This window comes from Plectropomus leopardus, chromosome 21 (genome assembly GCF_026936395.1).
Source record: "Plectropomus leopardus strain MGB_pleo_1.0 chromosome 21, ASM2693639v1, whole genome shotgun sequence".
Classification (NCBI taxonomy): Eukaryota; Metazoa; Chordata; class Actinopteri; order Perciformes; family Serranidae; genus Plectropomus; species Plectropomus leopardus.
Window position 1 is genome coordinate 8,106,220 of NC_142196.1, and position 25,616 is coordinate 8,131,835.

At 37.9% G+C, this 25,616-nt stretch overlaps 2 protein-coding genes across 5 annotated transcripts; both read left to right on the top strand.

Annotated features, from left to right (window-relative positions):
* The first annotated feature begins 290 nt into the window (after nt 1-290).
* On the top strand, nt 291-12,377 carry LOC121960501 (leukocyte elastase inhibitor). Of its 4 annotated transcripts, none has more exons than XM_042510229.2 (10): nt 291-448; nt 1,910-2,091; nt 5,272-5,379; nt 7,351-7,491; nt 7,727-7,844; nt 7,964-8,106; nt 9,266-9,343; nt 9,923-10,012; nt 10,120-10,300; nt 11,422-12,377. In XM_042510229.2, the coding sequence occupies exons 2-10, from the start codon at nt 1,915-1,917 to the stop codon at nt 11,646-11,648; spliced, it is 1,263 nt and encodes a 420-aa protein (XP_042366163.2). In that variant the 5' UTR covers nt 291-448; nt 1,910-1,914; the 3' UTR covers nt 11,649-12,377. The 4 variants fall into 4 exon arrangements, with proteins under 4 accessions (XP_042366163.2, XP_042366165.2, XP_042366164.2 ...); XM_042510231.2 differs by having other exon boundaries at nt 318-452; XM_042510230.2 differs by having other exon boundaries at nt 409-561.
* Nucleotides 12,378-13,120: 743 nt separating this feature from the next.
* pigm (phosphatidylinositol glycan anchor biosynthesis, class M) lies at nt 13,121-17,445 on the top strand. The gene is made up of 8 exons (XM_042510234.2): nt 13,121-13,542; nt 14,369-14,542; nt 14,724-14,844; nt 14,997-15,240; nt 15,481-15,584; nt 15,803-15,957; nt 16,505-16,606; nt 17,202-17,445. Exons 1-8 carry the CDS (start codon nt 13,369-13,371, stop codon nt 17,367-17,369), a joined length of 1,242 nt encoding a protein of 413 aa, XP_042366168.2. The 5' UTR covers nt 13,121-13,368; the 3' UTR covers nt 17,370-17,445.
* The last annotated feature ends 8,171 nt before the right edge of the window (nt 17,446-25,616 follow it).

The window sequence follows — 25,616 nt, forward strand, 5'->3', positions numbered from 1 at the left end:
TAAAAGAAACTGAAAAACTAAAATGAATTTAGAAAATATATATTTCTGAGTAGAACATAGTTTATTTCTACACATTTCTACACAGCTGAGAAGTTCATTTGCATATTTAGAGTTTATACATTTTTGGGATTTGCAGTAAAACAAATATCATTACAGAAACTTCAAAGATTGGTGGTGTTTTCGTGAATTTAGCTTCGTGCACACAATATAAAATTGACAACAGTTTTCCTCGTCTCTTTCTTTCATAACTATCCAAATTTTATAGCCACACGTGAACTGAGTGTAGCGTAAAAATGGTTTTACCCGTTCGGCTTCCGTACAGTGACGTGTAAGATATCCGGAAACTGAGTTTAACAGCTGGGCGTGCCAGTTTGTAAACTGATGCCTCCAACAGAAGCCTTTTTCCTGTGTCCGGAAGACTCCTGATCACTCAGAGATCACCAGAAAAGTAAGTAAGTGGAATATGAGCCTCATTCAGTGTGTGACGGTGGGATTTAATAAGGTTGTTTAGCTTGTAGACAGTTGGTGAAGCAGCAGGGAGCTAACTCAGGATATATACACGTGAGTGTTACACCAGTTTTACCTGACAGGTTAACAGGGACAGCTAGCTTTGTGTCCCAGGTGAAAAGTTCCTTTTTAAAAGTCGTTGAAGCTGTTTCATTGTCTGTCATTATGATCAAAGTGTAGGCGTGTGGATGTTGGCGTATGTAATTGTAATTACAACGTAATTGGCTATATCTATATAACGAAGCATAAGAAGTACGTTAGTTTTGTTGTGCTATCTTGTGCCAGAAACCATTTCAGCAACTTTGATTAGGCTTTTGAAACCTTACCACAATGGCCTGATTACTTTCAAAATCAAAAGATTCAAAGTGAAGCAAAATTTAACAAAATATAGGTGAGAGGGGAAAAAAACAGCTACAAGAAAATTACTTGGAAATTATATTAAAGAAAGAAAGCCAAAAATCTAAGGAAATTACTTGAGAAAATGTTTTTAAAAAATCATAATAATTTTGTGATGTCATTTTAAATCTGTAGGTATGATCATTAAAAATAGAGATTTTTTTCTGAGACATTTTCCCTAGTGCTTTTCAAAAATGATTTTCTAAATCTACTTATATCTGACAATTTGTGGATCATTTCTTACTAAGTTACTCACTGGCTTTGTCCCATGTTTAAAAATCACACCAATTTCTCATGGTTAACAGGTTCAAACATTTGTCAAAGGTGTCTGAGAGCAGAACAAAAAAAGTGATGTCACTCTAAGTTTCAAAGGGTTAACTAACTCTTTGGGCGACAGAATAAAATCCTGAGTGTTTTAATCAGACTTGCCAGATAATTCCCCCATATTTATCAAGGTTAACAGACCAGAAACTAAGAAAAGAATCCTGAACAAAATTTGATGAAAAGTCATTAATTTCAGTGAACGTTTTCCAGTTGGAAACCCTACCAAAAAATACAGTCAAAACTTGAATAAGCTTTGGTTTACAGTGGATTTATTGCATTTATATAAAGAAATGTATTCCATGAGGTCTGCAAAAATTAATATTTCTGTGAAAAAGAGGTGTTAAAAAGATATTGAGAATACAATCTGATACAAAAACCCTACTTCAGAGCTACCTTTTGTCTTTTTTGGAAGTTATAAATTAATTTGATGTAGCTCAAAATGTTACAGAATGTTTTTTTCTATTCAACGTTTACAGAGCTAAGGACTGAGTCTGATTGGTTCACAAGTTGTCTTAATATATCATCTATCACACATTCATGTACAGAGAATATCAGTGTCATTGTAAATTAACTTTTTGTTGTGAATTTTGGCCAAATGAGAGAAAGAGATAACGATAGACATGAAATCATTCATTTAAGTTTGTTAGGTAATGGCTAATGCTCTGTCCTCCTTACTTTGCAGACACAATGGCATCAGCAACCCCTCTATCTAAAGCCAACACCAGCTTCTCCCTGGCTTTGCTCAAAAAGCTGAGTGATGACGACAACACCAAGAATATCTTCTTCTCCCCCTTCAGCATCTCCTCAGCCCTCGCTATGGTGATTATGGGGGCTCGGGGCAACACAGCTGCACAGATGTCAGAGGTACAGTACACACACACACACACACACACACACACACACACACGCACACACACAAATGTCTTTGTGAAAAGTAACAGATTGACGATAATGCCATTGCAGGTTGTTGGACATTGTTCTAACCATTGCTTTGTGAATTTGTTGACTAAATGATGCTAATTTCACACTGTAAAATGCACTAACACCACAAACTGTGTCTTCTTATATTACTGTAATATTAACCCAGCAACTCTCTGAGGCAATTCCAAGCAACACTGAAGAAAGTTGGATAAATCTGATACGAATACAGGGCAGAGTTGAAGGCATGTAAGCTTGTTTGCAGCATGAATCACCAGTTTTTTCTTTCAGCATCAGCAAGAAGAGACGACAAAGATCTGTTCTGTTCAGACTCTGGGTTTTATGAGGGGTGGCTCTCTGTTGTGTTACTATAGAAACGTGAAACATAATATGGAAGTGTAAAGGCAATAAAGATACAGGTAAAGTAGTCTGTACACCTTATCAGTTCCCTTTATGTTGCTTCCTTTGTGTCATAAAATGCAGTACTCAAACTTGGATTTCTGCCAGCTGGAAGAATAATTGCAGTAATTAAACTCAAGTATTCCAGCTTATACTATAAATAGTATTGACTAATATAAACATTACAATCACAGCTCTCACTGTGCTACCTGGTACAGTGTAGATGCAGCAAGTGTAGAATGACTGGAAAAAAGAATGAAAAGCATTGTCACGTATTGTTTAATTTATCTCTGTTCTGCAATTTCGGGACATGGAACTAATCATGCAATGATATATAATGTTTCATAGAATAATAACTGATTTGTCCTTTTAATCTTTAGGAAGATAAAACCACTCTCACAGTGGTGACCTGTACACCAGAAGAAACAACAAAAGGACCTAGGCAATGAGCAATACAGTGAGATATTTAGTAGAGGTCATAAGTTCAGTTGAAAATTCACATGACATAAAACTAGAACATTTTGCAATATTTCTCTGAAGGATTTCTAAAGCAAAGCCTCACCCAGATAAGTCTGGGCTGGTGAAAGCATGAGTGGGAGAGGCAGAATGCACTGTGACTGATGAATATTACAGCAGTAAGTGATTACATCACACCTGAGCTGCACCAAGACGCAAAGCAGGGGAGGTGGGGTGCTCTCTGTGTGTGTGCGTGTGTGTCATAAGATGCAGTGATAAAACTGTGTGTGCATTGTGAGACTTGGTGAGTGACAGAGAGTGGGTGTGTGAATGCACATGCATGAAAGGGAGCAAAGTTGACAGTAACAAGTGGCTGCTTGAAATTTCTGGCAGCCAGTTTCCAGAAAGTCCAGTTGTGTGAAGTGATTACTTGTTCATTAGGCAACATTTTGCCGTCTGTTGAGGGGAATAAGGAATGAGTAGGTCAGTAATAACATCACACAAATTTGCACAAACTTGTAATTTATCCTCTTGCTAACTATTATGATTAGATCCAGTGTGAAAACAAGCATACTGCACACTGGCTAGGGGTCAACTGATATAGGTTTTTCAGGGCCGATACTGATTATTTGTAGTTAATGAGACCAATAATCGGTATTTGGAACCCATATGCATTTAAATTAAAAATGAAAATATTTTTCAGTATTTCTTCTAAACTTCTTTTCATGAAGTTTTGTGAAAATTTAAATAAAAAAAGAATAAACAGAAAAGTTTTACAAGGTAAAAATTCCTCCCATGCTGACACTTTAATTGCACTTTTGCAACTGTTGCTTTATCAAATCAGTGGAACATGAGTCAGATGAGTGAGAAAAATCCTCCTCCTGCTTCTAACGACAAGAATCCAGCACAGCTGAAAAAAAAAACAATCACAGCGCAGAGGAGTTGCTAACGCAGCTGTCAGTCATGTCAATCAGTGAGCATGAACTGCGGTCAAACCAGGCACACTGATCAAACATGAATCACGATTCAGAAACAGATTTTAGTGGACTTTTTAGCTGTAATGTGAGAATGTTTTGGTAGTAATAGTAACCAGTAACGCAACTGGTGGAGTGCAGAATGGTGGACCTGAAAATGCACAGCTCACACAGTGGCAGATACAAATAGGCAGTAGAGGTTTTATAACAGCCCAAGTCAGAACACACGTAATCAATAAGTTCAGGCAAACAAGGAGCAGGCTTGAGACAAAGATCAAAAACGCAGGCTAAGGACATACACGAGGAGATTTACTAGACAACGACTACAAGGACAAGGCCACAAAATGACCTGGTAACATGAAGGAGAACACACACACAGGTTATATACACAGACAAAGGAGGGTTAACAAGACGCAGGTGAGACACAAGGAGCAGGATCTAGAAGACAGAGACAAGGTACTACAAAATAAAACAGGAAATGATGATGACAAAATAAACTGAACATGCGCTATTTGACTTTGTGCACTGTGTCACACAGCTGAACTGTGCACTAAAAAAACATTTATGGTGAGACATATGCAATGCAGTTACAGATTTTTTTTTGCAAATGCCATTAGAAACATTATAAATAATTCTAGAAAAATCATTTCAGCTTCACAACCAAGATGTTTCTGTTAAATTGGTCCAGACAGGTGGGTCCTTACTCCGTCATCAACTGTCATGTTCCAAATGCGTTGATTTGAACTGATTTTAAACTGTTGTTATTTAATAGATATTCATTCGACCTTTTTTTTGCATTTGAGCGGTCAATGTTTAGGTCAGTTTGCAAAGTTTGCATTTATTCTGCTACCACTTAAAGTCAATATAACTCAGCAAAAGTTACGAGCATTCACATGTTTAAAGATGGTCTTTGGGCTTTCTAAAATATGTTTTTCAGTATAATGTGAAAACTTCATTTATAGCAGCTTTATAAAAAAGGAAAATAACATAAATCATGTTTAGAACAAGAACACAAGGATTTCAATATAATGTGTAACTACAATCATCATCTTCCCATTTGTTTGTGCTGGAGAGGGGTTTATAAAGTTGCATAGTGGAACGAAAAATATTTTTTTTATTATCTTGTGATCAGCTATGAGACTTGACGTCATTTCTGATCCATCTTCCCATTCTAAGGCTACAAGGCCTGCGGAATAAGACTCGACAGGGCACATTACTGCTGGGATGATATTCCTGTACTCGACCGGAGACGTACGGTGTCTGATTTAACAGTGAACACTGCCGATTGCACCTTTAGGTCCTCCGCTTCACTGAGGCAGAGAGGCCGCAGCATGCAAGAGCACAGCAGATGCAAATGATGCAGCAGCAGCAGGTCCAGTCCCATCTGCCAGAATATCTCCTGAAGGTGGTAACAAAGTCAACAGTAGAGGAATGATGAACTAACTGAGGGGCATTTTACTAACGCTGGTGTCATCTGGTGAAGGGATCCTTGGAGACAAAGAGGCAGTCGTTCCAAACAGAATCTCACGTTCTCTGCTGTGCTTGCTGATCTTAAAATTGCTGTTGTCTTTTAGTGAATTCGGAAAGAAGAAACAGAAATGTCAGGGAGCGGCCTGAGTTGTATGCTGTTTACTGAAGGTTTAGTGTGTGTGTGTGTGTGTGTCCGACAGCTTGAAACCCCAGTATGATATAATACACAGGAATGTAGCTTTTCTATTTATGCTTTCTTCTTGGTGTGCTTTTATCTCTCAGAAGCAGCTGCTGGGAACCACAGCGTGATTAGACTTAGAGCTCGCTTACAAATTTCAAATTATAACAGCAAAATGCATTTTTAAAAAAAACAGCACACACAGATCAAGCTGTTTCCTTTTGTTTATATGCTGAATTTCAGTGTATTACTCTGATAACACTCTTTATATCAACTTATTTAGTCATCATGACGTTCTAGGGAAATGACAGTTTATGTCTTGCTGATTTGGACGCACACCAGCCAAAACACAGCATCCTGAACTCAGCTCAATAATAAAAAAAAGGATGTGTTTTTGAAGACAAGCATGTAAATGACGACATGGTGGTGGGAATATGTGTGTCCAGTGTTTCTGGACGGACATTTTTCTATGGGTTCTTTAAAGGCGGCGTTTGAGGATAATTTGGGTATTTTTCAATCTGAGCCCTATTTTCAATGTTTTGTGTCTAAGTGGCAATGTAATAACTCCTGTCCACTAAAAGTGACATGATCAGAAGTGTTTGACAACATTATGGAAAGGATCCCTACAGAAATACAAACTGAAATTGCTATCACAAAAAACACCAGACTCCATCTAAATAAACTGTGATTTTAGCGTGTATAGAGGCAGCATATTTTCACATCTGACTGGGTGAATTAAGGGTTTAATGCAATCAAACTGGAGTCTGTAATTGTTTGAACAGAGAAAACACGAACCAGGATAGTGTTTGTGAGTTTTATTTTGTTTCAGACGACTTTGAATGAAATGTGCATTACAAGTATTAAAATACTGCTCATTTGAATTTATTTCAGTAGAGATTTCTTGGCTGTTTCTGGTTAAACAAAAATGATAACACTCTTCAACAAAAAGGTCTATCTGTGTACGGACACTAAGAATATTAATCTCAGCCTGCCTGTGGCAAGAACAACCACTTTTAGTTAATTGAAGGTGCAAAAATGCATCGATGGTTACATTGCACTCTGTTTTGCAGCTGGACCAAGTTAATAAATTGTTGTTCCCGTAAGACACATAAACACAAAAACATGGGAAAAAAGGGCCAAGGGTTGAAAAATATTAAGTTATCCTTTAAAGGTGTTTGAGTGCTCCCTATACTTTTTCCATATCAGATTTTTATGTATTTTATTTTGCCTTTTGCCATATTTCTTAGTTTGTGTCGGGACAGTGTGCATTTGACATTGACATGCCAATGATTTGGGTTTTCTCAGATATAATATGCTGTTTATGGTATGTAAAGTATAAATTACTGAAAACCATTTCAAATATCTAAACACTAACTCACCCATTAAGTGAGAAATTCCTTTTTTTTTACCAATATGTCATTATGAATCAATCTATTTTACGGATTTCATTTGCATATGCAAATTTTTACTCAGCTGACCATTTTGAGTTTTTTTTTTTTTTTTAAATGAGGAATGGATTTACAAGAGAGAGCTTTACAACCAAATACATGCAGTAAGCTACTGCGTACTCAGTCAATACAAAACACGAAGCCCCATAGTCAAACAACACAAGGCAACCTTGCTTTTTTTTCTCATCACTTGAGAGGCGAGATGACCACTCTCACACACTGTCTATGATAGACTGGTCTTTCACTGCATCTCTGTAACACTTATCTACTTTGTCCACAGTGCCTTAAAACCAAGGACTGTCAGGATGATGTCCATGTTGGCTTTGCAGATCTGCTGAGAGCAATCAACAAGGCTGACGCTCCATATGTACTCAGCGTTGCCAACAGGCTGTACGGGGAGCAGTCCTACCAGTTTGTTGAGGTGTGTGTTTCAGCATGCGTGTGTATGCATCTTAGTGAATAGGCGCGGTTTTGTTTGTATTTTGTTAGGGTGCAGTGAATGAGAGGCACACATAAGTTGTGTGAGAAGGAATGAAAAATGAGGTGTCACTGTGAGAATACTTTTCTGACTTTTTCATTCCACTAACTAAAGTTAAGCAAAGGGATTATTGTATTTGGGTGATCAGATTTTGTAAATTTGTTATCGATGGTTGCAGGATTTCTTGGGAAAAACCAAGAAGCACTATGACGCAGAGCTGGAGTCTGTGGACTTCATTACCAGCTCAGAGGCCGCCAGGGTCAAAATCAACAACTGGGTGCAAGAGAAGACACAAGGTCGATCAAACACACCAACATAAACACAACAGACACTGAAAAATGGTATCTGACACATGCTTTAGGTTATGTGACATTGCTTCACATATGTGTCAATTGTTTTTTTTTTTTTTTACCAGATAAAATTAAGGACCTGCTGGCCCAGGGTGTGGTGGATAACATGACCCGGCTGGTTCTGGTCAACGCCATCTACTTCAAAGGTCACTGGAACAAACAGTTTAGGGAGAACGTCACACGTGATGCTCAGTTTAAACTCAACAAGGTAACACGGCTCGAACAAGACACTCAGTTGATTAGCACTAATCAACAAAAGTCAGCTAAAGTCAGTAAATATTGTTTTTTTAAAACTGTCTTGCACGGTAACATTTATCATTTAGGCCATATACGCTCATTCTGGCTTCTTCATTGAAAGTAGGGAGAAAGGGTGAATGAATAGAGTTCAACATCAAAATGAAATGTTGGAAATCAGGGTCAGAGAGAGTGCAATCTGATTACTCAATAAAAGGTCATTTATTGGAAATTTCTGTATTGCGTTTCCTATCTGCTTTTTTTATACATCTGAGTGTTAATCACAGGTTGCAACACTTCAGTCAAAAGGGAAATCATGATTACCTCACTCGTTAAAAAAAAAAGACATAAAAAAGAGAAAGGAATGGCTTTATGAAGACCACATGGTGTTTGGAAGAAAATGTTTTTTTGCTTAAGTAAGCACAGAGTTTGAGTCCACAGAAACACCTATGCTGTAGTACAGCCTATCTGATCAGATATTGCTTTCTAAAGTGACAAATTGTTTACCAAATTAAAAAAACTAAACGTGATTTAGCATTGTACTGGTGGACAAATGCTGGAGCTTAATGGATGAAAGTAACGAAAGTATATTTTTCACCAGCAATTTTGACCAGCAATCCTTTTATATCAATGAAGTAATTTCAATTCACTCTAATATCCACAATATACTGTATCTTAATGCAGCTTTAATACTGTATATAGGAGAGTCAAGGCCATTGCACACCAAATTTGCATTTTTGGTCTGAAATTCAAGTTCAAAAAATAAATTTGACAGAATTAACCCATTAAAAATGACTGCTTCTATCTGACAATAGTGAAAAACTGCACTAATGTATAACTGCACAGTACTCAGGTGTTCACTGTGGCAGTCTCCTCCTGACTACATGGACCACATGGCCACCATTGTGTCCACTGTTCACACTCACTTTTGATTGTCACTTTTTGACTGTTATGAGTGCACTACCTGAGCACTCAGTGCATTTTGCCATAATTCTCCATTTAAAAGCATTTATGTGCTCAAATCAGCATTTATAAGTACAGAAGAATTCGGTTTGAGACTGTTTTGCAACTCTGACCCCAACACAGCACCCAACAGTGATGTCACTGCGTGTTTTTCTGTCTGCTGTTTTCAGAATGACACCAAGCCAGTGAGGATGATGTACCAAAAATCCAAGTTCCCTTTGACCTTCATCCCAGAAGCCAGCTGTCAGGTAATGTAGCAAATTATTTAAATTATACAGTAAATTATTACTGTATGTCAGTGAACTTGATTTACTTTGCAAACACTTTGAAAGAACAAGGTAATTTGGCATGTCATTTTTAAGTTGCAACAACTTCACAAAGTGAAGTAAATGCAACAAAATTTTGAGTGAACTTAACTTTCCTTTTCTTAAAGCAATTGGTCTCCAATATTATTTAAGTAAGATCGACTTGGCAGATTTTACAGTGTAGGTGAACTACGTAAAAACAGCCCTATCTACAGCCAGTGTTTGATTTGTCCATTCTGGGCTACTGTAAAGACAATATTGTGAGCACAATAAACAGCTCATTCTAGGGCAAAGAAAACAAAGTATTCTTATTTTCAGGTGATTATACACTGATGGATATTATAAACCATTCTGCAGATACATGCTCCTAAATCTTACACACTGGACCTTTAAAGAGATGGAATGTGAACAATTCAGAGAGAACTGATTTCACCAAACTAACTGTCTGACAAAGTTTTAACCCAGCGGTTTACAGGCCAGTATTTCTTTTTCCAGTAATGTTTGAAACCTTCTGTTGGACAGATCCTAGAGATGCCTTACAAAGGAAAGGAGCTCAGCATGCTCATCTTTTTACCCAAGGAGATTGAGGACAGCTCCACAGGTCTGGAGAAGGTATGACACACACACACACACACACACACACACACACTTGCACTTGCATATGTATGGAAATCCACACAACTGATAACTGTGGGGGTTTTTTTTGCGTCCACGCCCAGCTGGAGAAGCAGCTGACCTATGAGACCTTTGCGGAGTGGACTCGCGCAGACATGATGGATAACACTGAGGTCGAGGTGGGGCTGCCTCGGTTCAAGATGGAGGAGAGCTACGACATGAAGGATGTCCTGATCAGCATGGGCATGGTGGATGCCTTCGATATGTCAAGGAGTGATTTCTCTGGTAAGAATTGAATCCTATATTTATAATCACTGTAAGAACACGCACCTTTTCATTTTGATTTGATTAATTTATTTCAAACATGTAAAAAAAAAAAAAAAAAAAGGAAAATAGAGAAATCATTATACGAAAGCAGACAGCCCAAAAAGTCATATTTACGGACAATGAAAAGTAAGTCAAACACATGACGACTTGGTTCACATATTGGAAAGGGAGTGAGAAGAAGTAAAAATCTTACCTGTTTCAAGTCATTGAATATTAATTAACCAGCTTCCTTATTCATTTAAACCCATTCTATAATTGTTGAAATATACACATACACCCACATACTCAAAGTCAAATATTTATGATTTTTCATTATTATTTACAGAAAAAAGAGGAAGATAAACTAGGAAAAGATTAATAATAATAAACCAAATAAATAAACAGTAACCCCTGTAAACACATGGTGACTGTCACACTCCCTCTTCATCCCTGTACCATGTGAAAATCTATTTTTATACATTATTTTAAACTGGTTTATGTCTGGACTCATTCAAAATGTTCCATAGTTGTTCCACAGATCGATAAACAACAACATTTTCTTGTGTTGTGAACACTACAATTTGAAATTAAATTTTCCCCCTAAACTGTAATCACCTTCTCCATCACTGAACAATTTTTTAAATTATTTTCTGGTAGTAGATTATTTTTAGCCTTAAACATTATTTTCGCTGTTTAAAATTCCACAAGAGCTGAACATTTTAATAAACTATAAGAATAATGAAGAATAATGCGCTAGTGTGAGCCACATAGATCCATATAGTGATTGGTTTGTATTGCTTCTTAAAAAAAACAAAAATTCAATTTAACTTTATTTATAAAGCCTATTATCATAAAACACAGTTTCCCTCAGAGGGCTTTACAGCATACGACATCCCTCTGTCCTTAAAACCTCACATCGCCTAAGGAAAAACTCCCCCAAAAAAACCTGTAACAGGGGGAAAAAAGGAGAAACCTCAGGAAGAGCGGCTGAGGAGGGATCCCTCTTTTGTAGTTGTTGCCCCTTAACCCTGAACTGGCTCGTTAGTGAGATTGAGCACTATATATATATGTATTGAAATAATCTTTTTCTTCTGTGACAGGCATGTCTCCCGCCAACGACCTGGTTCTGTCCAAAGTCGTCCACAAGGCTTTCGTGGAGGTCAACGAGGAGGGGACCGAGGCAGCTGCTGCCACTGCTGCTGCCATGATGATGCGCTGTGCCAGGATCCCAGACAGGTTCATCGCTGACCACCCCTTCCTCTTCTTCATCCGACATAACCCCTCCACGAGCATCCTCTTTGCTGGCCGATACTGCTCCCCCGAGTGAGCGCAGAGTGGTGTTTCTCAACTGGAAGTGGGGGTGTCACGATACATCTGCTATTGCAACAGTTTATCATTTACTGGAAAAATGTTGAGAATTACAACTCTGGAGTTTCCTTTAGCTTATCACACCCTGAGTTCACATCCTTAACTTTCAACACCAGAATGATGAGTAAGATCTGTGGTGTTGTTTTTGTCTGCCTTACTTTTTATTACCAGAGTGATCCTGTGTTTTTATCCTAATTTTGTGTTCTTGCACTGTTTATCTTTTGCACCTAATCTAATTTTTAGAATCTGGTTCACTTTATATCTGTCATACATGTACGGCCCTATTTGCTGCACCCTCACACCCTAACCCTAGTTAATCTCTACAATTAAAGTTAAGTTTATCTTATCGTAAACTACACCCTTATCCCTTTAAAGGATTTGCCTTAATCACCATTTCTATTATGCTTATTTTTTTCCTACTACCAGCAGAGCTGAACTTTTATACCATATGAATTTAACAGTTAGATTCTCTGCACTTTATCTACAGAACATGCAATTTCAACTTTTTATATATTCGGTTAACCAAAGAGAATAAAGTGTTGTTATTTGTAATTGTACCATCATGCATAAATGAATGTAGACTGTAAAGAACAAGAGTTTGCTTAAAGGACTGGCATTGAGTCCATGTCATTTTTATCCTTATCCTTATGCTTTTACATGTGGAATAAAAGTGTGTGGTTAAAAAGTATTGTTCGTCACTTTTTTTTTCGAATCCATCAATGACATTTTACTCATCTGTTTAATCCATTAATAAATAGTCTGCATTTTGATCAGTCATTGTGGAAGTGGTAATACTACACTGATTGTCCACGAGAAGTCTTAAACACATAACTATTAATGTTTAACCCTGAAGTAACAGTAGCGTAATACTTTGATCAATTCTACGTGAGGAAGAGAACACAATTTGAACTCCGAAGACTGGGGCTGGTAGGGACTTAACTTTATTTATTGGAATGCGAAAGAAAAGGTGTCTCTCAGACCCATTTTGGGTTGTGAGGATATTTAAAATAAATCAAAAATATGAACATTTAAATTTCATTGCCCAAAAACATTATTTGAAGTGCTCCACATTTTGCACCATCGCCTCCACTCACATAAATAAGGAACCGTCCCTTACACTACTCAAACATTTAATGTCTTATAATATTTTAAATTTTAAAAAATAATAATAAAATGGTGATTAAATTCACCTGCAAGTTTCTCATCTGATCAGAGAAGAATCAGCATGCCAACATTTTTCATGAAGAAACTCGGGAAGAGGTATACATACATGCTTGGTCTGAGCACACAGTTTCAATGCATTGCAAATAATCAGACAAAATATGATGCATAACAGAGCTTTTAGTAATTTGGGAGAAATATGTCAGTTTACGTGTTGTCTTCAAGCACAGTAGGTGGTGCTATTGCATCTCTATGGTGGTGCTCTGAGTTGAAGAAGTCCACAAAGAAGAAAGTGTTAGGAAAGGCACTTCCGGATAACTTCCTGGTGGTAAATTTTCAAAAACGAATCTCTTATTACTAAAATATGCGGACAATTTTTCCACAAATCTCTTTAACCGCAGGTTAAAATGAGAGAAGCGGACACTTTGGTTAACATATTACAGCGTAAAGACTACAAGCTAACGCTAGCTAGCTTAGCTCCCAGTGCTGCGTGCTAATCTGGTTTCCCTGTGTGGTTTATGATGGAGAGACTCATAACAAAGCTCACAGAGAGACGCGTCCTTTTTACGGCTTCACTCGCTATAAGACTCGCTTTGGTCGCCTATGGAGACTACCAGGACAGGACTATGGTGGTGAAGTACACTGACATCGACTACCATGTGTTCACAGATGCTGCGAGATTCATAACAGAGGTAATAGCAGCCTCATAACTTCTGTAAGAGGAGAAACGCAGCAAAATAAAGCTGTGATATGTCTGCCAGGGGCGTTTCCAGGATTTGAGGACATTGTGGGCTGAGCCCAGACTTCTGAAGGGAATCCGGGGGGGGCATTTCCTTTTTTTTTTTTATTTTTTTTTTTTTTTTTTATATATATATATATTTATTTATTTTTATTTTTTAGGCTTTTTTTTAAATGCACCTTTGCACCTTATAACAATTTTCCATCTCCAGAACATTTATACATTTCAACATTTTTATGTTGAAATGTTAGTTGTTGTTAGTAATTTATATTAAGTAAAAACAAAATACTGTACAACTGCTATCATTAAAAAATTATTGACTACAATTGAAAAAATGGTTAAAATGTATCAATTTCTATTAACAATGGTGCAATGTATATAAGTGCATTTATTCAAGGAGCCTACAAGTAAATTTCTCTTCTATAAGTACACTTTTCAAATACTAATACTTGCCATATAATGCTAATGATAACTAATGCTAATGATGTCATTTTTACTTTTACCCTTAAAATTTTAAAACATTCAAACAACACATCAGATCAGATTTTTTTAAAAAGTCAAATGTCATTGTCAATATCTGTTTGTATTTTATAAGGTCAAGTTTTAAAAAATGTATCTAATGGCCAGAATAGCCAGTCACATTTAATATTTTAGTAGGCTACCGAAACCTAATAACAATATGAAAATGATTGGGGGCATTCTGCAGAATGAGTATTTATACTTTAAGTGTACTTTATGTGCTGTACCACATCATTTCAATGAGGGAAACATTTCCACAGGGGGAGACCCCGTACAACAGATCAACGTACCGCTACACCCCTCTCCTCGCCTGGCTGCTCACCCCTAACATCTATCTCAGCATGGTATTTGGCAAGATCCTCTTCATTGTGTGTGATATGCTGTCTGGACTACTCATCTACAGAATCCTCCGCCTGCGAGGTCTGGGCTCTGAGGTATGTTGTCTGATTGTCCGTTTCTTTGTTAATCAGAAATTGATTATTAGGATTGTTTATTTATAATTGCTGGCTGTTGTTGCAAATACCTCATTTATTTTGCGCTGTAAAACGACAGTTTGGAGACTTCTTGGAAACGCACGGTTCAGATTAAATTGTGTTTCGGGGGATTTGTGTTTAGGCTGCACGTCGTGTTTGTTCCTTGTGGCTCCTCAACCCGCTGCCCATGGGAGTATCCAGCAGAGGGAACGCTGAGTCAATCCTGGCAGCCCTGGTGCTAGGGACATTACTTTGCATGGAAGGTAAGGGTGTGTGTGTGTGTGTGGTGTGTGTGTTTGTGGTGTTGAAGCTTTAGAAAGACATTTTAGCTCTGTAGAATTATATAAATGCTGCTAATTTTGCAAGCTAATTCTGATACATATCTGCTGTGCTACTTTTTAATTTTTCCATCCAGCCCGGCATCTGACGTGGGCAGCCATACTCTATGGTCTGTCAGTCCATATGAAGATCTACCCTGTAACATATGCTCTGCCCATCGCACTGAGCCTGCGCACGCCAGAGACCAAATCAGAGGAGGACAGAAAGCCATGGAGGAGGATCGCTGGGTTTATTGGAAGCTTCCTCAACCGGAACCTGTTCCTCTTTGCAAGTGTGGCCGGAGGAGTTTTCTGTCTTCTTACAGCGCTCTTCTATTACATGTGAGAAGAACAAAGAAATCACACACAAACACACCGTCCAAAGGTTTTCGGTGCTAAAGGGATTAAAAATAAAAGGAAAAACATGGACTCAGTTGCTTGAAATGTCTTAAGTATTTGACATGGTTTAACATTATACCTTTCACATCGTCCCTTAGATGAAGAAATACTCTTTAAAATAAAATAGATGATACTTTAAAATGGTAAAGCTGAAATCAGGTGCTTCCTCTCCTGTATTTTCAGGTATGGATGGGAGTTCCTTCATGAGACGTACTTGTACCATCTGACCAGACGGGACATTAGACACAACTTCTCTCCGTACTTCTACATGCTCTACCTCACATCAGGTATTTTACCACTCCAGCTATTAATAGTCTCCTAGTGCGGCAACTTGCCGCAGACAGAATTACGATCTGCATGAAGTTCAAGCTCATGTGTACTTTGCTTGTTTATTAAATTAGTTACAGCGTTTCGTGGCGTCTCTGTGTTAATAAGGAGGGTAAAATTACATGATGTGATGCAGATTTTTAGCCGGGTCAAATTATTTTGTCTTATGTTGTTGCAGACAGCAGGTGGAGCCAGTGGCTCGGCTTGGCGGCATTCCTGCCACAACTCATCCTGCTGTTGGTGGCATCGTGGGCCTTTCACTCTGACCTGGCCTTTTGCTGTTTCCTTCACACAGCCATCTTTGTCTCTTTCAACAAAGTCTGCACTTCACAGGTACATAAACAACAAGCAGGCCACTAAGTACAGATCAGATGATGGATTTTCTTATAGTTTTTTTCAGATAAAGTTATGCTCAAGAGAATACTAGTCCCGTCCTTCACCCCTCTGTTTTTCCTCTTCTCCCTGTTTCAGTAATTTGAGATTAACTCTCAACAGAAAGTGGATGCTTGCTTAGTTGAATAGAATCCAACTAAGAAGAAATACTATATTTTTGTAGTTTAGTGTTGCACAGCTGTACATACCAATTAGTCAAAGTCCAGGGGGCAAAATGGAAAGATAAATTCCTATAATTATTATGTTTTTTGCAAAGTATCATGGTGACATTTCTTACTCCTGTAACATCTTGTGAAAAAAAGAGATTTTCATTTGAACCATGCCAACTAGTTTGGGTATTAAAATTGGTTCCCAACATCAGAAGTTAATTTCTTTTGTCTTGAATTTTATTATAGCATATAGTATCATGTATATGATACTATTATCTAGCTGCAGCACACGCCCTTTACAGAGCCTTTAACAATGTTTGCTTTTTATGCTTTCATAGTACTTCCTTTGGTACCTGTGTCTGCTCCCTCTGGTCATCCCTCACCTGAGTCTGTCACTAAAACAGGGAGTGGGACTGTTGCTCCTCTGGTTTGCCGGACAGGTATTTCATTTCATTGCATTTTGGGGTTACAGTTAAATATGACATCAAATATGCACTATATGCATATATGCACAATACTTAACCTGCAAAATGATCAATTGTATGGATTTATGAAGAAAACTTCTCACATGCCTCAAAAATGAAGGAGGATTAAAAAAACTGGGGAAAATTAAAAAGTGTCCATGTTTAACAACAGCTAAAGTGTATTAAAACATTTGTTCACAAACTCTCAGACAACTCATGCAGTATAATCCAAGCTTCATTTATACAATTGTATGTCCTCAGAACGAATGCATTTTCATGAAAAACGTTAACAAAAAAAACACCTCCGCATATGAGTAGCGCTTGCCCAGGCGCACTTCTTGCATTGAGTTCAGGTGCATTTTGGTGCATTTTAGGTGGCAGGTGCATTGACGCCTTCCATCACTGTTGCTGTTTGGTTCCTCTCAGTAGTCTCTTGTTTACCTTTACAGATTCTTATATTCGCAACATTAAAACACAAGGCATAACTGAACTTGTTTTGCAGTGTTTTGAATGAATCCACTCAAATTCACTTTTGTATGAAGGAACGTTAATATTTTCTCTCCACTATTAGGGTATCTGGTTGGGCCCAGCTTACTTCCTGGAGTTTGAAGGCCACAACACCTTCCTGTTGATCTGGCTCGCTGGATTGCTCTTCTTGATCATCAACTCCTCAGTCTTGATTCAGATCGTCGCCCATTACAAACCAACTCAAACTGCACAGAGAGTGAAGGCTGAATGACATTTCAGTAACTGAAACAGAAGAGGATGGACTGCTGTGTGGATGCATGTCAAAAATAAAGTTTGTATTTTGTTTATTCTCAGTCTCCCCAGCTCTTAATAACGATCTGTAACTCAAACAAGTTTAGCACGGAGCTGACTCAAACAGTGGCATTTCCTGAGTGACTATGTTTATTTTTCAGTCATCCTGAGTTAAACCAGTGGATTAAATCTTACCACTGTGGGCCAAAACACTTAAATCCTCAGTGACTCACTTAGGGCAGAGAACTGCTGGTGATCTGCTTTCTCTAGGTTGAAGCTTTGAAGTGTGTTCCACCTGTGGCCGAGCCACATAACGAAGCAGATGTTTTCCATTTGCTGTCAAAGGCAAAATACCAGCTGTAGATCAGGGATCACACACACAGCCCCTCCACTGTTTAACAGCCGTGATGTGAAACAGCTCCGGACCAAAATATTTAACACGCCCTTCAGAGCTTTCTGGTTGGCGTTGCTGCATCTTTAGGATGGGAAGCACTTTCTCATTCCAGAGGGAGAAAACTGGTTCAATTTCTGTTTTTTGGGGCAGGGGACCAACTCTACAGGAAATATACAACAAACCTGCCAAAAAGTAGGGAGAAATCTCCAGAAAACTATAATTATCATGATAATATTTTACATTTAAAATTATGTCACAGGAAATATAGAATACATATTATTAAATATTCTATAATATAGCAATTTTTTGGGTTGTTTTCTGATTTGTTTTTGTTTTTTGGCTTATTTTAAAATTTCTACTTTTTTTTTTTTTTTTTTTTTTTATTTATTTCTTGGCAATTTTTTGAGGGGCATGTCTTGTTCCTCCCAAAATAAAATCAACCCAGTTTGCTCTGGTTTCAAGGGGTTAAGATCACAGAACAGGATACTAAATACCATCCAAATGAAGTAGATACGGATGCAAAGTCAAGCTTTTCTAACAGCTGCTTCCATTTTTTTTTTTTTTTGGTAAATTTTAGACGTGGCTTCAAAAACCATGCCGTGAGATGTGCTTTAGAGAGACTCGTGTTCCTCGGCTGCAGTGAGCAGCTGTGACCAGTAGGTAGAAGCATTCACCAGCAGAAGAGACAGTTTGAGCATCTATCCTCGTCTAACCCTCTCAGATTAATCTGTCAACTGGAGCATGAACACAACCCAAAACAGACAGTGCTGGCAGTGGCTCCATAATCTCACTGTACTCTCTCCCTAATCCCACATGGAAATTATTAGAGCATTCACTAGTCGTGTAGGTTCAGATCATGTTTGCTGGCCCTGCCCTGTGGGACTGATTGTGGGAGTGCACAATAATAACAACATGCATTTGTGGGTGCATGTGAGATGCACAGAAAAGGGTTGAATTAGTGGTTTTCCTGTTATACACTTTGTGTATCTGTGTAAGAGGAAAGGCTGACTTGCTTGTGTGTTGTGTATGTGCGTGCGTGTGTGTATGACTCACGGTCAGCTGCGGCCTGCATGTCGAGTTTATGAATCACCAGGCTGCACTCGGTAACCTTTCAACTGGCTAGTCGCCTCCGGGCACATACATAAAGCATGTCATTTTAACACTGCATCCCACTGAATACCATCACATTTAGGAGTTTATTTTTAAATCCCCAAGACTGAAAACATGAATGCTGTTTCTTCTTCAGCTCCTTCCTCCTTTTATCTCATTTTTTAGAGCACTGATAGCTACACGGGAAACCAAGGCTACTTTAGGTGGTAGCGTAGCTATGTCTCCAGTTGCATTGGAGTACTTGAAGAAATTGTAAAGCAGACCTAGCTCAATTTATTTGCCAAAATCAGACTTTTCTTCTGACAATTCTTAGATTTGCTTTGCAAATTTTAATTAATATGCCGATGATAAAGAGGCTACAAATCGAAGTCAGCTGCTGTTTGAAAAGTAGTTAGCGAGCTAGCAGGTCAATAAAAGTAGGATTAGCGGTTCAAATAGTTGGCTAAAAACGAATTAATAAACAGTTGGAATAGTTAACTAAAAGTAATGTATGAAAATTGTAATAGTGTCACTTAAAAATGGGATAAACTGTTGAAATTGTTAGCTAAAAGTAATGGATATTCAGCATAAATTGTTAGCATTAGTTAAAAGTGGGAGAGGTAGTTGAAAAAATTAAAGCAATGGATAACAGTTGGAGTATTTAGCCCTTGTTTTTAAAATGGTACAAATAGCTGAAATAGTTAAGTCATGTAATGGATAAACAATTCAAATAGTTGAAAGTGATAGGCGAATTGTTAAAATTTGTTAGCTTCAAGTAATGGATAACCGAAGGGATAAACAGTTGAAATAATGACTAAAAGTAAAGTAATCAGTTGAGGTACTTAGCATTAGCTACAAGTGAAATAAACAGTTAAAATAATTATCTGCATGTTATGGATATTGTGTACTGGGATCCCTGTTAGAAGCATATAAATGCAGCCCTAGTCTTCTTGGGGTCCTGCTGATGAAATACAGTACAAACATAAAATAAAAGTACAGACAGTACAGACATAAAGTGAAAGTACAGACAACTTAAGATGTAGCATAAACTACTGAAATAGTTGGTGTTAGCTAAAAGGTTGGAAAAAATGTTTAAATAGTGTGCTGGAAGTGTTGTGAAAATAATGAAAAAATGAGAAATAGCTGAAATATCTTCATAAAGTTATGAATTGTCTGGGGAAAAAATGGACAAACTGATTGAAACATCCTGCTTTCATGTGGTAGTTGTTCAAATGAAAACTAACTCAATCAATAGTATTAAATAATAGAATTTCAAATGAATATTTGGACCATGGTGGGTTTTTTGAGGGGCTACTTGAGCTGTGCGGATAGTTAAAAGAGAAAAAAAAACCTTGGAAAAAAGTGCTTTAGAGGCGTAGACAGAGCTACAGAGAGTGAGCAGAAAGGCAAGGTGCTGTTTATTGTTCATTAGCTTGTAGTCAGGAAGCAAGATGCGGCAAGGTTGCATTATGGGCGGGGGATTGCGTGACTGTCTTCCATATGCTTAGTAGGGTGTGTGTATATGTGCATGATAATGTGCATGCATAAGTGTATATACATGCGTGTCTGTGATATACCCTCAAGGATTCTCCTTATTGTCACCGGGGGATATGGGGAGAGGAGATGCGGACATTGTTGTGTCTATGTATGCATTGGTGCATCTGCCCATATGAGTGTGTATTAGTGTGTGTGTGTGTGAGTGGGTGTGACCAATTAGGGCAAATGGTGTGCGGAGCAGCAAAGAGTGGGGTATGAACGGTCACGCAACCTTGCATGGTATAGGATTATAGGTCTTGGTCTGCACACACACACATGCACGCACACATGCACACACACACACACATACACTTTCCCCCCCTCACAGATACAGCTGTCAACAAGCATCAAACACTTTGCTTACACTACAGTTGCCCTAAGCGCTCGCTCCTGTCTTTTGATTGGCTGTGCTCTTTTCATTGTTTTCACCTCTTTCCCAAGCTAACTTCTCTTTTCTCACCTCCAGGTTTTGTCTCCCCACCTCTCTCCCTCTTTCTTTCTCTCTGTCCCTTTCTTTGTCACCCCTTCCCCTCTCTGTACAGATCATGTGTCATATGGCGTGATGGCGTGATGGAAGGTTGCGTGCATGATGATGAATATTAAACATTTAAAGTCAGCCCCCCCCCCCCTCATTGTCACATCATCAGTCATGAAACTACAGTGAGACAAAAACAAAGTGCTCCTTTGGGGGGAAGTGAGAGAGATATACTATACACTGTTTCGCATGAGTTAGTTGTTACTCACTTATGAAGAGAGCTGTGTGTGCATGTAAGAGACACAATTGCATATGTAATTCATATTATAGAGCATGATCCTTGTAAGGCCACTGAAAAGCACTCTTTGTTCAAACTTCTTTCTGTAAATAAATATAGCAGTTGCTTTACAGAAAACTTCTTGCAAAGGGTGCTTTCAAGGCCAGAGGTATTAAACTCTACAATGCTGTCTGTTGATCATTTATTGCTTATTACTGTATGAATCAGAGTGAGTTATGAACATCATTTAGCTTTCACTATTCCTCCTGTACTTTTTTCCCCACTTCTTGCCAACTGCCAAGTAATGAACGTCATTAATTCTCTGGCAGTTACAAGTAAGCTGTAACAACCCTGCAAAACTATATGCAAACTCTCCATGCAAAGGGAAATCCTTAACAACTGTCAAGATACAAGTTAAGTCTCTGTTTAAGTTAAGGCCAAAAAAAAGGATGCATTGTTTCATCTCAGCACTGCAACTGGAGGAGGAAGTAGGATCTTAATTGTATGTTTTAAGCCAAGAGGAAGAGAACAGTTCTTCTGTACTGTACTGTACTATACTGTCTCCGTGTGTACAAAACATCAATGCTGACACGCATGTGGCTGTAATAAAAGTTGTTGCATAGTGAATCAACAAAATACTATTCATCTGAGGCATTAACAAGGGAAGTGCACATTTGTAGAAATGTATAGTGTAGTTTTAAATGGAGAAATACTTACTTTAATGATGATATATTGATTTACACTTCAATACAGTGACACACGCAGTACATTAGGCCAACATGGACATCCATAATTAATAATGTGCACATGAGTGACTTCTGTGGTTTTTGATGCAGGATGATGTGAGCCTTTGACTATTGTATCAACTCTGTGTTTTAGATTTTAACCTCAGAAGTCCCATTCTATATATATGTTTTAGCCTAAATCTTTATTGACAGCACTTTTCAAGTTGAAAACACAATATATTTACATGAGGTTTCCTTTTTGAGGTATCTTTCTCTAAGTTTTAGTTTGTTCTACGCATTCCCTTTGTGTTAGGCTAAAGAGGATCATAATAACCTTAATTAGGAACGCTTATTTATTTATTTAATGCTTTTTCAGTGATTTGCCAAATTGGTGTGATAGGGATGCACTATAATATTGGCACGTTATCTGTATTGGCAGATATTGGCTTTAAAATGAAATATCCGAATCGGCCAACATGATGATTTCTGCCGATACAACAAATCTGATATTGTTTTATTATTATTGACAAAGTAAACATGTACAAAACATCAACCTTAAGTTGAAGTTTTTTTTTTATTTTGTACAATGAATGAATAGTACATATATCAAAAAGCACTGTATTTCATGTCTCCATGTGCTGGTGGGCCATCATGATAAGATTTTGCATAATATGATGTTAATTCCACTACAGAAGAGACTTGATGATCACTAAAATTATGCGGTGAAAAGCGGATATATGACAGCCAAATGATTTGTTATATGTCGGCATATCAGATATTGGCATAAAATCCAATATCCTCTCTCCCTCTATACATGCATGTTTTTCCTGGAACTTATATTCTTCATTACATAGTAGATATATTTTGTATTGTATAATATAATTAAAGATGAGAAGATCATAACAGGATTTCCTGTCATTTCATTTGTATCCTGTTCGTAAACAAGCGTAAGATGTGGCTCCCTGGTACTTACTCGCTATACAAGCATGCACACACTCACAATCATCCTGATAAGTAAAATGCCCACACTGACTGATCCTTGTGTATCCTGTAATTCCCATAAGCTATACTCTGACTGTGGTGGAACAAACACGAGCCTCAGCGGGGGATTAGAGAGAGGAGAAACAATAGCTGTGGAATCAGCGGGAGACGCTCATACGAGACGAGCACAATTAACCAAAATCTGAACTCTGTTTTTTTTACTCAAGAACTGTAGTGAAAGCAAGACTTTGCGTCACTAGCTCCACTGGTTCTATGTTCATCTGATGTCTCTGTAGAGTGCAGAGGTCAGGCTCAGCTAGAGATACATGGCTGTTTTAACATCTCTGGCGTCCAATCATGCATGTCAACATCTCTCTGTGGCTCTACTTGACCAAGTGCTCATGCAATTTAATGACAAAAATAATATTATATTAACACCGGTAGGTATACTGGACCTAATACATTGAATTTTAATAAATCAAAGAGCATTTCTGAATTTGTGTGGGATTTTTATTCTTAGTGTTATAGCTTTATTAGCAAAAAAAATCAAAACAAAAATCTTTCCCAGTGAGTAGTAGGGTGTCATATAACTTGCGGTTTTCAGTATAACCAATGTGACTAATAATTCTGTATACACTATCCCTCCAGTAGGTCCTCCTGTGGTGTGAGTTCAGTTAGTTTTCTTATTTTAACGCATAGTTTCCATGTTCCAGTGTTGTAATTGTTCGTCCCCCAGGATTTGCTCTGTTCCTAAACCTATATTTTGTGTCCTATTATCTGCAACCACATGTCCCTTGAAGTTTCCTCTGACCTAATTTAAATAGTTGTGAGCAAATTAGATGTCTTGGTGATTAGCAGCTGGAGTTTTGAAATGGAAAATATTTGTATTTGACACTGACCTGGCCACTATATTAAACACAGCCACAAAAGGCCAAAGGTCATTTATGAGGTTGTATGGACTTAATATCCATTATTAATTTTTAAAAAACTTTTTATCATTTTTGATATTACTTTGTATTTCTTATTTTTGGTATTACTTTGGCAAAAACAAACACATTTGGTGGATGTACTGAAAGTGCTCATTTACTCTAAAGGATTACATTGCAGGTCAGTCCTCGTGCTCCATACTTAATTAATTTCAAAAATTGTTGTTCCCATTAGTCACTTTGAAGCAAAAATACTTGAAAATAAGTTCCAGGTTGAGAAATACCAAAATGACCTATTATTGATTAAAGACCTGATTTTTTCTGTCACTAAACAACTTTATCATGACTGATTTTTTGGACACAGGTTACAAAAAGCTACTGTAATCCATTGATTAAGGTGATTTTGAAATCACTCCTCTGTTGAGAGGGAGGGACATCAGATGAAGGAGACAGTAACCGCTCAGGGACTATTTTAAATGTGTACCAAGATGTGCCAAGTGAATATAATTAACTACCTAGTAGGATTGAAGTGAGGCTCTACTGGGAATCCTGAGGACCAGGGCTTAACCACAGCTTTTAGGTTACATCGCTCTCTCTCCTTGTTCCCGGCTGCTATTCTTGCCCTGTACCTCTCTGTGGATGCCAACATTCCCCCGACTCTCGCTCTTGTCCTAGACAGTGGTGAGAGACTGGTGTTGAGTTTCCCAGATCGTGTGAAGGAGCTGTCATGCCAACTTTACAGCACATTAATCATACAGGCAATGTGGCTAGAGATACTCTGTATCCTGTTCTGCTGAGTATTTATTATTAATAGAGACACAAATCTGAAGGATGAGACCACATTTGGTGTACGTGAAAAATTCAAAAGCTACTAAAGAGACAAGGACGTTTACTGCACAGTAGAATTTGACAATTTTTCATTCTAGAAAGCGTTTGTGAGAGCAGGAAACCATTTGATTAGCAGACTGATTATGTTGCACATTATTTCAGATTAATTGATTTGAGATCTTTTATATTCATATGACATTACTGGGGGAAAAAAACTTCACTCTGGTGTAAGGGTGTAGGTTTATTTTAACATTAGGGGGAACTGAGAGTTTGGGGTTCACCCCAAGGAAATTTTGAGTCTAAGACACTTGATTTCCTGCATTATGATGATTTTTTTCTGCATTTGTTTTTGCATTTTCTGCACCAGCTTATGGTGAAAATTGTCAAAATAAAAGTCCTCTGCCATTTTGATGTTTGTATTGGGGGGGACAAATGCATAAAACGTGAAATGTTGAAGAGGGACGTGTCCCCTGCATCCCTCTGAAATCTATGCTCTGGTGGATATTTGTACTTTGTCAAAAGTCTTTTGAACATTGTATCAAGCTCTTGAAGATGACTGCAGCAGCTGTTTTAGTTGGGTGGTTTGTGCTGAGTTCCTTTCACAAAGCTACACTCTACATGATGCTGTTTTTGCTGTTACTCATCTGTTGTAAATCTTAAATGATTAACAGAAATTTTTGTCATTTACAGCTGCGTAGAATGTCTGTTATGTGGTCGGTGGATGATTTTTGTTATAGGACACAATGCCATCACATGTGACGTGTTGCTGTTACTTGCTAGAGCTGAGAATCAGTATTTGATACCTTTAAGGCGTCAACTGAAATAACTAAATAGTAGGATTGTTGAGTTCAGCTGAGGATGAAGGGACTTCAGACAGCTCAAATAGATCTTAAGTTCTGGTCAGAGGGGAAACAGCAAACCAAACCTCACCAACAAATCAAGTAGCAAACAGACTAAACTGAAAAGCAGGACTTACATACAAACTACGCTGACGAG